At 41.1% G+C, this 12837-nt stretch overlaps 1 protein-coding gene across 1 annotated transcript in view; it reads left to right on the top strand.

Annotated features, from left to right (window-relative positions):
- The first annotated feature begins 319 nt into the window (after nucleotides 1-319).
- LOC149805724 (protocadherin-like wing polarity protein stan) overlaps nucleotides 320-12837 on the top strand; it is a 145364-nt gene continuing 132846 nt past the window's right edge. The window contains exon 1 of the mRNA XM_089934686.1: nucleotides 320-614. Within this exon, the coding sequence (XP_089790812.1) occupies nucleotides 320-614 (295 nt within the window). The remainder of the gene's footprint in view (nucleotides 615-12837) is intronic.

Below are 12837 nucleotides of genomic sequence, written 5' to 3'. Positions count from 1 at the left end.
TTTTTATATCAAAAGAGTGTTTATCTCCTTAGTCCTTGCTTACCTTGAATCTTATCTATTCAGTTTGTTAATTTTATATGTTTTTGCACCTTGCTATTAAAGCTGTGCTTCAGTAAATTGTATCTCTTCTTCTGCAGAAGCATTGCCTCAGTAAATTGTATCTCTCCATTCCCAGGAGGCATTTGGTTTTCCATGGTTCAGAGATTGCCTAAAGGCCAAGGATCACTGAAGCTCATTATGATGCTCTCAGTGCTGGTGAGGGATTGATCCTTGATCCCTCCCAAAGGTGGGAAAACACCTAAGAGCAATTTGCACCTACATGTGGAGACAAGCCACACCCTGTCAAGGTTGGTGTCTCAGTGGTAAGCAAGATGCACCTCCCATGTGGAGACGAGCCACATCCTGTCAAGACTGGTGTCTCAGTGGTAAGCAAGTTGCACCTCCCATGTGGAGACGAGCCATGCTCTGTCATGGTTGGTGTCTCAGTGGTAAGCAAGTTGCACCTCCCAAGTGGAGAATAGTCACGTCCTGTCAAGGTTGGTGTCTCAGTGGTAAGCAAGTTGCACCTCCCATGTGGAGACAAGCCATGCGCTGTCATGGTTGGTGTCTCAGAGGTAAGCAAGTTGCACCTCCCATGTGGAGACTAGCCACGTCCTGTCAAGGTTGGTGTCTCAGTGGTAAGCAAGTTGCACCTCCAATGTGGAGATGAGCCATGTCCTATCAAGATTGGTGTCTCAGTGCACCTCCCATGTGGAAACAAGCCACATGCTGTCAAGATTGGTGTCTCAGTGGTAAGCAAGTTGTACCTCCCATGTGGAGACCAGCCACATCCTGTCAAAATTTGTGTCTCAGTGGTAAGCAAGTTGCACCTCCCATGTGGAGACAAGCCACATCCTGTCAAGATTGGTGTCTCAGTGGTAAGCAAGCTGCAAGAGCAGTGATCTTGATCAGATAAGTTATAAATCTGATGTGGGTTCATTAGACATTCATTGCTGGACCAGTCTTTAACTGGATACTGATCACCAGACTTCAAACACTAGTCAGCAGGTTTTGACAGTCTGGGGACAGGGATCAGGTTGATACCTCCTGTTTCTATGTTACTGTTTAATTTCATTGGTGATCAGGATTGGATTGTTCGAACCTAAGGAGGGGTATTAAATTGACATCCCCCTCTCGTATGTTCCCGTTTAATTCCCTTTCTGGGAAGTTACGCTTCCTGGTCCTCTTCCCACACCCTATCATGCTATTTATGTCCTTTGTTCTTAAGAAATGATGGGTGTGTTTGGCCATGGACCAGGCCTCTGTTGCCTCAGGCCTAGTATCAGCAAAAGAAGAGGGGCCTCCACTTAGACAGTCTAGTGTAACATATATAAATAGCATAGTGCCATTTTCACCAGATCAAATGGTTTTCAGTCACAATGTTGGTAATTTGAAACCTCTAATGTAGGTTTGGTGTCCAAAATAAGACAATTTTCATTATTGCATCAATTTATTCAGAATAAATTCAGCATATAAATATACAACACAATTGACATAGACTTGTTCTGACATATATCAAAAATCAAAAAAATCATGTACATGTAGCAAAATATCACAGTACCAATGTCAACAGGGGATTTAACCCTTGCATTTTGGTAGTTATAAATATTCAACAATTTGTGTATTTTAATCATTTAAGTGCCAAGACTCAAATTCAGCAAGAAATTGGCCCAATAATATTTATTACTGAATCAAACTTCAACCTTTGAGTGAATTTTGAGAAATAACCATATACACTCACTTCTTAGGACTTGAACTGGTACATGTAACAAAAACAAATTGAGAATAATCTTCGAAATATATGTCTCCATGAGAAATGATTTGAATCGCATAGATTAAGGTCATGTGATGTATGATAAACCCAATGAAAATAAAAGTATATATTCTCCCTAAGGATAAACATGTTATTTTTTTACTCCGTTTCCTACACTCTTTTTTCGAAAGTGAACACTGGTTTCAAAGAAATATAGGATTCATGTACTAACCTTTGAACACACCAATGGAAGCCCCCTACCCACCTAGATCATCTGCTCTACCACTGTTTTTAAACAACATACTAATTTAGGACACATGCAGGCCAGACAGGCTGATAGCAAATTTTTTCATCTGGCTGCTGACCCACTGGCATCACAAGGAACAATAAAGAGAAAATTACAACTATATTATTATCATCAAATTTTCTAACTAATAATAAATTTTGTAATCTTACCATCAAATAAATCACAATTAAAATAGTTTTTTAATAGCATCTTATCTCTTTCTCAGTAACTTTGTGACGACTGGATATAGACAAGGTATCAGAACAAGGCTATATCACTCTATCATGTCACCAGTGTTGAATGCACAAAAAGATCTTGTGAAATCAAAATGACTAATTTTGAAGATTCGGTGTATCTGACAGGTAAATATGATAGTAAAGGAGTATGATTAGATACTACTGTTAGTCAACAAAACGTAGTTTGAATTATTTAACTTAACCGTAATCCCATACATGTATACAAAATAGCTGACAGTTATGTCAACACCCCTACCCCAATTGTCTTTTGTCATTAAAAGATCATGATGAAAACAAATCTAAATATCACAGTTTATTCATAGTATAATGATTTTATATACACATAGGCCTGTGGTCACATTAGAAAGGATCAGAGTTCCCATTTACCTAGGAGAGCAACAAGTTGGGTTAGTGGGATCACTCCCCATTAGAAGCAAATGGGATGATGGGAACCCCATTTTGATGTCTTCCACTGTCGAGAGTTCACAGTTTATTTACAATATAATGATTTTATATAAACTTACATAGGCCTGTCATCACATTAAAAAGGATCAGAGTTTCCATTTGCCTAAGAGGACAACTTCTAAGTTTAGTGGCTTCACCCCACCCCACCCCCATGATCAGCTTTGGATGAGAACCCCATATTGATGTCTCCCACTGTGAAGAGATTCTGAGAAGACCAGCCTGTCTCAGAAGTGGGCTCAGGATAATGACGTCATTAACATTATGGTGGACTCAAATGAGTTTTCAGAGGAAAAAGTGGTGACTACCTCCCATGCCAGTGGGATGCCCTTCTCAATTCCCACCTGGCATTCTGGGACCAGATTCTTGTCCATATATTTTGTTGCTCCTGCATTCTGTGATGGGCCTAGAATGTATATAGAAGTTTTCCTAGAGCATTGAGTTCACCAGGCAGCAGGTGTGGTCTGTCCCCTCTTCTATGTTTTGACCACTGATTAGTGCATCCATCTATCATGTTCATTCTCCCTTGGACTCTGAGGCATCACCAAGGGAATATTAGCTGACACCTGGGTTCACCTCCTGATTACAACCTTGTTGCTTAGGTCCCGTACTATAATGATGATCGTCTTGCATGCTGATCTCTTTTCAGTGGCTTCCTTCAGTCTCAATTAGACTTCCATCCTTGCTGGAGACTGCAGTGATGACATTGCATGATGCACTCTCAATGTCAATAGTGCTCTCTGCATATCTTCTTCACCTCTGCTGCCTTGAAGATATCATGTCTTGCCAGATCACAGCAAGAGCCTTTTAACAGGTCTGTAGCGATCATTAAAAACACTTGAGTTTCAAAGGCATCCAGGAAATCCTTGAAAATGGAAACTAATACCATGAAAAAGATATCATCTTCTAAAATGAGACTGCGAATTTCGGTAACTTAACTATTTTATCTGGATGAGTCTTTTTAAAAATCTGTACACATGCCCAGATGCAAAGATGGTTAGCAAGACAGAATTTCAAGCATCGTGTCTCAAAATCATATATATAGAGAATGGCTACAGAGAGATGAAGACATTTATTTGGCTTGTAGCAAATTCTGTCCTAAGACATTTAGTGTGATTTCTGTTGGTTAAAGTGCTTTGAAATCGCATGCAAAATGGGCTGAACAGCAAACAGTAGTCAAAGACGTCCGATCGGAAGCAGTGGATGTTGCATCAGGATTTATTTTTTTTTTTTGGTCCTTTACTCCAAAGTCAACTTTGATTCTCAAAATCCTATCGACATGAGAAGCTTTGTGAACTTGTCAATCCATAAATAGTCGTCCTGTCAGTTGTTGACATTGTACAAAAAGAAGACACTTTGCAGACAGAAGTTATCTGGACTCTGCACAGTTTCAAAAGCATCAAATGTTTCCCAGCATGTTCACAGATAGCAACTTTGCAAAACCCAAAAATTAACGTTTCATGTGGAGATAGCAAAATTAGTATTTCCCCTGTTTTAAGGTCTGCACCTCTTGTAGCAGAAATTGTCTTTAGATTCCTGTTTTCCTCTGTGGCATAACAGGATTTGAGGGATCAGCGACACAGGTACCCGGGAGCAGCTCCAGGCACATCAAAGCAGGATAAGAAGCGTTCATATCCAGATGACCCTATGGGACTTTCTTTAAAGTCCTTCAAATCAGTCACAGCCTCAAGAGTCTCACAAACAGTCTCAGTTTAAGGTCCCCATCCACTCGTTGTTTGCTAGGTGAGGCGGCCAGAGAGGCCAAGGAAGAAAGTCTTCGTACTCCTCCTCCTGAGGCGTCGGACCTACGAAGCTGTGCTCTCTGCTGAAGCGTCTTACTCTTTCCAATTTCCCAGCAGGTACTCAACTATTTTTCAGGGACTTGATTGAACATTATGGACACTGTGTGTGTGTGTGGGGGGGCCAATTCCACTTTAAATGATGGCGTCGTTGCCACATAGAAAATGTTATTCATCGTATCAAATTTTCAGTCAGTAATTAAACCGTCATTCAACGCCGACGATATCAGCGATGATAACACTGGACAACAAATTTTTACAAAAGTCATGTTACTGAAATAAAATTAGTCAATTCTTATCAATTTTTATGTGCTGAACACGAATATGACAGTCAAATTGCAAAATTGGCTCTAGTTTTTTTGTAATCTGCAAGAAATTAATGTTTACATAACGAAATGCATTCCAATAGTAAAAGGTCAACTGTAATAGCCTACCTATAAAAAATCAAGTCATTGACTACATCTTAGATTTCTTCGCCTGTCTCTTGTACAGCTGTTCGGGAGCATCTCTGAGGAGTGTCCAGCAGTAGTCAGCCAGCATTGTAGTGGACCATTTTCCCTGGTATCTTTGTTCCATTGTTGCGATATCTTGATGAAAACGTTCGCCGTGTTCATCACTAACAATACCACAGTTGCTAGGAAAGAAATCCAAATGGGAATGAAGGAAGTGAATCTTTAGAGACATATTGCAGCCAAGTTTCTTATACTTCATCAACATGTCTTCTACTAGTTCCTTATAGTTTTCTGCCCTAACATTTCCGAGGAAGTTTGTAGAAACTAGGCGAAAAGCATTCCATGCTTGTTTCGCGTCACCTTCCAGCAAGTTGTTGAACCGGTCATCTTTGAAAAGCTCTCGAATCTGAGGACCCACAAAAACTCCCTCTTTAATCTTTGCTTCGCTGAGTCGAGGGAATTTTTCATGCAGGTATCGGAATGCTGGCAAAGTCCGGTCAATGGCTTTCACGAAGTTCTTCATCAAACCTAGTTTGATGTGAAGGGGTGGTAGCAAGATTTTCTGAGCCTCAACCAGAGCTGGGTGTTGGATATTCTTCTCTCCAATGGCTACATTCTGCCTGTGAGTCCATTCCTTCCTCATGTAGTGCATTTCCCTTGCTCGGCTATCCCACTCGCATAAGAAACACATGTATTTTGTATATCCTTGCTGCAGTCCCATTAAAAGGGCAACTACCTTCAAATCACCACAGAGGTGCCAGCTGTACTTGTTATACTCAATGGAATTCAGTAGCTGCCTTAAGTTATCGTATGTCTCTTTCATGTGGACAGCATACGCTACTGGAATAGATGGAAGAATGTTTCCATTGTGCAAAAGCACAGCCTTGAGACTCAGTTTCGAAGAGTCCACAAATAGTCTCCATTCTTGTGGGTCATGAGTGATTTTTAAAGCATTCATGAGGCCCTCAATATCGGAACAGAATATCAGATTACTTTCCTTTCTGAAGAAAGGCTCCAATTGCTGGTGGCGCTTTCGATATGCAGTAATTGTGACATCTTCTTCTAGAAGATTCCATTGTTGGAGTCTTGATCCTAGCAATTCTGCCTTGTTCTTTGATAAGTCCAAATCACGAATCAGGTCATTTAGTTCTTCCTGTGTTATTCTGTGTGGGGTTGATGATGCACCACAGTGAAAATCTGGATCACTGCATGCTGATGGACCAGGAGAAGAACAGGTCGACTCACCTTTGTCTTCGTCAGATGAATCAAGAGAATATTCTGCTGGAGGTTCTGGAATAGGAAGTCCCTCACCATGTGGAACTGGTCTCAATGCAGACGGAATGTTTGGGTAGACTATTCTCGACTTCTTTCGCTTCGTTATTCCGCCGGAAAGAGGAGGAACCAAGCAGAAGTAACAGTCATTTAGGTGGTTGCTTGGCTCTCTCCACACCATTGGGACTGCAAACGGCATTGATGACCTTTTGCAATTCAACCACTGTGAAAGCTGTGTTGTACATGTAGCACAGCATATATGCGGAGCCCAAGGCTTGTCTTGGTCACCAACCTTGCATCCGAAGTAAAGATGATATGCCTTCTTCACTTGAGAATTGATACTTTTCTTCTGGTTGGCAAATGTCACTTCCCCACAAATATAGCAAAAATTGTCCGCGGTATTAACACACTTTCGAGGCATTACTGTTCTTTATTGTACGTAAATGGATAAAATAATAAGTTTTATGTAACAGTAGCTTGAACTGTCTCGCACAACGTCTAAAATATTTTAAATGCTGAACCTATCTGATTGGGCTTTATATAGTACACTGCTTACGTCAGCTTCAGCAGCCGCCTGGCATTAGTATAATAGGCCTGCACATGTATAGTACACTGCTGACGTCAACTTACTTCAGCAGCCGCATGGCATTAGTATTGCATTGCATCAGAAAATGATGCAATCAACTGTGGATGATGTGAGCATGATGGTATTATGCAATGTTACATCATTATTCCGGATGTTGCTGCAATCCTACTGGAGAAATGTACACAGTGAAACATAGAAAATGAGGTATATGAATATCTTCAAAACGAGAGCCAATACAAATTTTTCACGGTTATATTCGTGTTCGGCACACCAAAATACTACAGATTAGGGCCTTTTCAAGTCAGTAATGATTTCACTGTTGACCAGTGTAATCTGGTGCACTTATGTGTTACCGTGGATAGCAACACTGTATACTCCTGTAATTTATCAGTTGCGCATATCCATAATTTCTTGGCTATGATATTAGCGATACCAGCAACCCCTGTTAAAACAGTTACATCGATTCCCACCACTGGGGCTATCATGTAGGTGGCTGATAATGTACCGATTAACGTCATCGATTCAGCAACTACGGCTGATGCAGTGTAGACAGCAACGTCAATAACCACAATACGTTGACGGTATTTTTTGTTTTGTTTTGCCGCATACGTGTCTATCTTATCGCTCAGCGATCGCTACCAGTCACAAGTTTGAATCTGTAAGTGGAATCGTTATTCATTGAATAGGGAATGGGAATTATATAGAGTGCCATCACTCAAAGTAATTAATACTTTAACTATCTTACCAACGGAGGCACTAATGCTACAAATTCCAGACACCACCAGTAAATGGTTGTGGTTAAATTTTGATCAGCTTGTTCCAATATAAATATTTCTTGAGTGCCTTGATTTAATACATTTGTCACCTCTGTCTGTGCTGGTTCGAGTCTCAGATTCAGTCAATGTGGGTATGTGAGAAAGCTTGCCAGTAGCTTCTCGTGGGTCGGTGGTTATTTCCGGTGTTTTCCCGGGTTCTTCCTCCACCATTAATACTGGCCGCCATGTATAGCCTATCGTGTGCTGAAAAATGGCGTTAAACCCAACAACAACAACAACAATTTAATACATTTGACACAGTCCCAGAAAATTCATCGGTTGAATGGCGCCATAGATATGTAGTAAATATCCTAAATTTTTCAGCACTAAACACGGACAGCCTGTACACCCCCAGTAACCTCCGCGGCATGTTTGAGGGTATTATTTTGTAGTAACCCATGTGGCGAGTCCTGATGTTACCTTGTATACAACGATGATGGGCTGGGTCGTATGCAGAACATTTATCGCTTTTATTTTTACTTCGATTGTTATGAATTTAATGTTGGCCACCATTGGATTTCAAAAGTACTCCACGGCGGCTCTTTTTATGTTTCTGCGAAAAGTTGTAAACGCGGTCGCATGATTAGTATAATCTGTTCTAAAATCACCTAAACCCTCATTAAGTACTATTAACGTGGTCCTCATCGCATTGTCACTGTTGTCGACATATAATTTTGTTGCAGCGTCGTCGCCTGAGTTTGGTTCTCTCACATGAACAATTTTATTTGTATTCATGTCGAGTTCGCCGGTCATCGTGTCACCAGCCAATGGTACACACTTAGCAACATTTTTCGTAATTTCATTTCTGATAGCTGAGATTGATACACTTGAGTCTCGGATTTTTCCATCATCAGTAAAAACTGGAAGACTATCAGATGCGGACCCGAGAACTCGTCGGATAATAACACCGAGTTTTACATTGGGTGTCATTATCCTGTTGTGCTGGTCCTGAAAAATAACCACTTCATCTCGATCCACCCCAGCAAGACTCGTCAGATCAGAAAGCTCATCTTTAAGTGGTCTATTTGGACAAATCGGTGTCGCCGAGACCAATTTTTTATTTTGTTTATTTATTTTTTTAAAAAATAAATTAAAAAAAAATAATATTAAAAAAACTACTTCTAGCGCTATGAGATGATCTCCCCGTATATACAATATCTACCATATTATAAAACGTTCAACCTGTTTAAAATATCGGATGGTTGTAACGTCTGTTTGTATACTCGTGTATGCCCGGGGGGGGGGGCTCTTTAGAGGGGGCCCGCGCTTCAGGCCTAAGGTCCTTCTCATGAGTTTGTCAAGCTATATTCTCCGGTAAAATGGAAACGCTGATACAGGCCGCACGTAATGCACGCAAATCGCGAAAGTTGATCTAGTCTAGATATAATCAGTATTTGCAGTAGCATACCAATCAAGATACCGATACTCTGGCCCCGCGCGATCATGGTCGACCCTAGGCCCCGCGTACTCCTCACGCTGCCTCTGATAAGAGCAATGGCTGTGTAAGCAGGTGCAGACCAGCAGGTACTCGTGCTACACGAGCTCGAAAGTGCATATCATCAACTGATTGGCTGAATAAATCCAAGTGTTCCAACAAAAAATGATTGGATAAATACTGTAAAATCATACTAAGATATATGCAAACCATAATTCACATTCTTATTACGCCCCCATGAATGTCATCAACCGATGATACGCACGTGCAACGTGATTATTATCAAAATTCAATAATATGTCCTCTGAGGGTTCTTGATGCCAATTTATCCTCAAAGAAACTTCACTAACCCCAAGGTTGTCAAATGCCATATGATTTTTTTAATTTCAGAATCAAGTCGTTATTTATCCTTAAAAGCTATAAATACATGTCGTGGTGTTGACACCCTTTGCTGTGATGATATCTGCCATAAAATGGTACCAACAACATCACCTGGAATACTGTCTGTGGTCATTGTCAACCATAACAAGGTTGATTTGCTGCCGCTGTCCATAAAAGACGGCGGTCGTTGATCTTCAACGAGTTATGGTGTCATTGTTGGCATCCACAACGAAAGGTTTGTCAGTATTACTTGACTGCAGTTGGATCAACTCCTTCAGCAGTGCACCGTCGTCCGTGCCTCTTCGCATAAGTTCAACTGTGTGTTTGGGTCCGAGGATAACTTTTCTAACATTTCTGCAGAAACCAAAGATTTGTGACAGTTGTATTGCACAGCTAGATTCCCCCCGAACATTAATTTGCTTTTTATGTCTTGAGAATCCCAAGTTGAAATTCACGTTGAGTTGACGAACACATTCTGAACCGATGAGTCATGTGCTCCACCGGCGCTTTTAGGTCTTTGACGAAGATAGGTCGCTCATCGGTGTTATCCGTGATATCTTTTGCGAATATCATTGATTGACCAGCATACCTTGAACAGTCATCGGAATATCTTGCGAGACCCAATATCGTCGTGGCAACATCAACGTTATCGTAACACACCTCGATTTCTCGGCCGTCGATAATATATCGTGCACTGTTAAAAAATGCCAGAATTCCGTTATTAACAAATTCTCATAGTTGAGCACCATGTGGAGTATTATCTATTTTTGCAAGTCTAACCTTAACTTAAATGAATGCCTCGGCGGGCAGGAAATACCTGGATGTATCTCGAATTTGTAGTTCTATTCGTCCACTTTGGTCTGGGTCTCGTGCTTCATAAGAATACTATTGATAATCACGTATCGATTCATCTTTAAGGACTGAGGCATCCATGTCAAATGCGGGATTACATACACAATGAAACAGTTTATTATTAATTCATTATCGTCCTGTTATCAGATGTGCAGTTACATTCCGAGCTTCTTCACCAGCTAATTCTTTCAACCGTTCATTTGCAGCTTGATTTATTATTTTATTCACTGACATTATGTCAGTGCTTAAAAGTGTAACTGTCTGTGGATTTTGTCTGCGCATTAATCGTGCTAGTAGTTCCTTGATCGCAGAAAATGCTTTACTAGCAACATCACCCACATTATTAATGCCTTTTTCACGAACACAATCAATAGCTTTCATTCCTAATTGCTTCACAGTCGGTATCGCTTTTGGGGCTATTCTTCTGAATAGACCCTGAATAACATCACTGTCTCCATCTCCATAGATCACTTTGTATACGGGCAATCGTGAATTTATCATTCGGACCAGAGTAGGTCGACGTTGAGCATTGGGTTCGATCATGTTATTGTTCCTGTTGTTATTGTTCCAGTAAGTGATCTAATTGTAATCAATCACTAATAATCGTCAGCATTTTCATCGATAAGTGACCGATAAACATTAATATTCATAGCACCACCAGTAAATAATCACTGACAACTAGCAGCTGCTTCATTGATAATTTCATGGGAATTATGACCAGCCCGTTGCCCCCCAAATTAATATTCTAGTCGATCAACGTCAGCAAGGACATTACTGAGGCATGGGGTAACAAGGCCACTCCCCCTGGTACTGGTACCAGCAGTGGCAAATACCACTTCCAGTAGCACCTGAATCAGGATCAATATTATGTAACCATTTGTCTAGCGATGTTAGTCGTCTCCCAGCTGGTGGGTCTCCTGCTAGCGTTGCCTCTGCAAATTATTTCTTTGTTTCAGATCGAGTTTTTACTTTGTCATTCTTCAGTTCTTCTATTTGGTGTTTAATAACAAGCTAACTTTCTTCGCGTTTTCGTTCCTCTCGATGCTCTACTTGCCTGGCATACACGTCTGCTGCTTCTCTAAATTGTTTAAAATCTGCATCGTCGTCTGGGGCTGTCTTAGAATCAAAATGCATGCGATACATATATTTAAGTCAGTCGGCCCTCATTTTATCTTTCAAATACTCCGGTTTTACATATTTTTCTTCTTCGTGGTATCCAAACTCCGCAATATCAAGTATTTCGTATTTATCCTTAATAGCGGCGATACCCTCCTCAGCACCTTTAGTCTTTTCGGAGGCAATACCTGCTCTCCAGGTTGCGGTTGAGGAGGTCGGGGGGGGGGGGAGTCGCCCCCCCCCCCCCCCCCCTTACTGTCCGTCGAATAATGGGTTGAGAGCGAATAACAATCTCTAAAGCTTTTGGGACGCATCAGTTGCCGCAACAATTTTCTTAGTTGGTTCGTCAATCGGTTTAAATAATTCTGTTGCACTTTCCGCGATTCCCTCCCTTGCTTCTTGCCGTGCCTGTAATTGTTGTTTGACAGAATCATGGACAGAGAAATATTTTTTAATATCCTCTAATCGCTGTCGACCTAATTTAGCTGTGAGAGATTGCATAGTCAGTGCAGAGTCACTCATCGTTATTGATACAATACTGTTTTAATGACAGACCATGTTTTATCCTCCCCGCACACACTGCACTCACAACAACAATCAAAACCAAAAAGCACACACATTAAGGCCGGAAGAGTTGTAGCCGCCTCGACATACACTTCACGAAAAATAACAAACCCGGGCGGCCACACTTAACTTAAAACTGACATGGTTCTCTCGATAGGTCGGGCAGCCAATGAAACGAGTGGGAAAGTATTTGTGCCAAATACCAAGAAACCCTTTCGTTTTTCGCTCGCGGTGCAAGCAATCGTATTGGATTTTACTTACAGTATGGAAAATTTGTTTTTATAGGGCAGCAGGGGGTGGACAGACGGATGACTTTATCGAGTTCCATAAACAAACATTCTATAGACTTGTATATATACAGGTCGACAGACAATAGCGGACACATGCTCGGAGAAGCAGTCAGTTTACAAAATAAATACCAGAACCAGGCCGTAGGGTCCACCCCCTCCCCTTGCTGGTACCCATGCAGAGCATTTACCTGCGACTCATTTTATCAATTGTAAATACTTACATTCCTTGCTGAACTGATACATAAGGCTCATTGTACCACCAGCAGATAGATAGAGGCCATACTAAACTGGTACAAAGGCTCACTATATGACCTGTAAATAGTTATAGGCAATGCTAAAGTGGTACCTAAGGCTCATTTTATGACTTTAAGTAGCTAGAGACCATGCACGATCACCGGGATCATCGGTTTAGACTTTATGAGGAACAACTAAGTGTCAGTAGATATTGCGACATTCAAACGGCTTATGGCAGCGGTTCGGGTAGGATTGCAGTTGGATA

The sequence above is a fragment of the Sinohyriopsis cumingii genome, chromosome 2, assembly GCF_028554795.1.
Source record: "Sinohyriopsis cumingii isolate HCF-2022 chromosome 2, ASM2855479v2, whole genome shotgun sequence".
Taxonomy (NCBI): Eukaryota; Metazoa; Mollusca; class Bivalvia; order Unionida; family Unionidae; genus Sinohyriopsis; species Sinohyriopsis cumingii.
The sequence above is the reverse complement of the archived record's forward strand: the minus strand, read 5'-3'. Positions and strand labels throughout refer to the sequence as shown.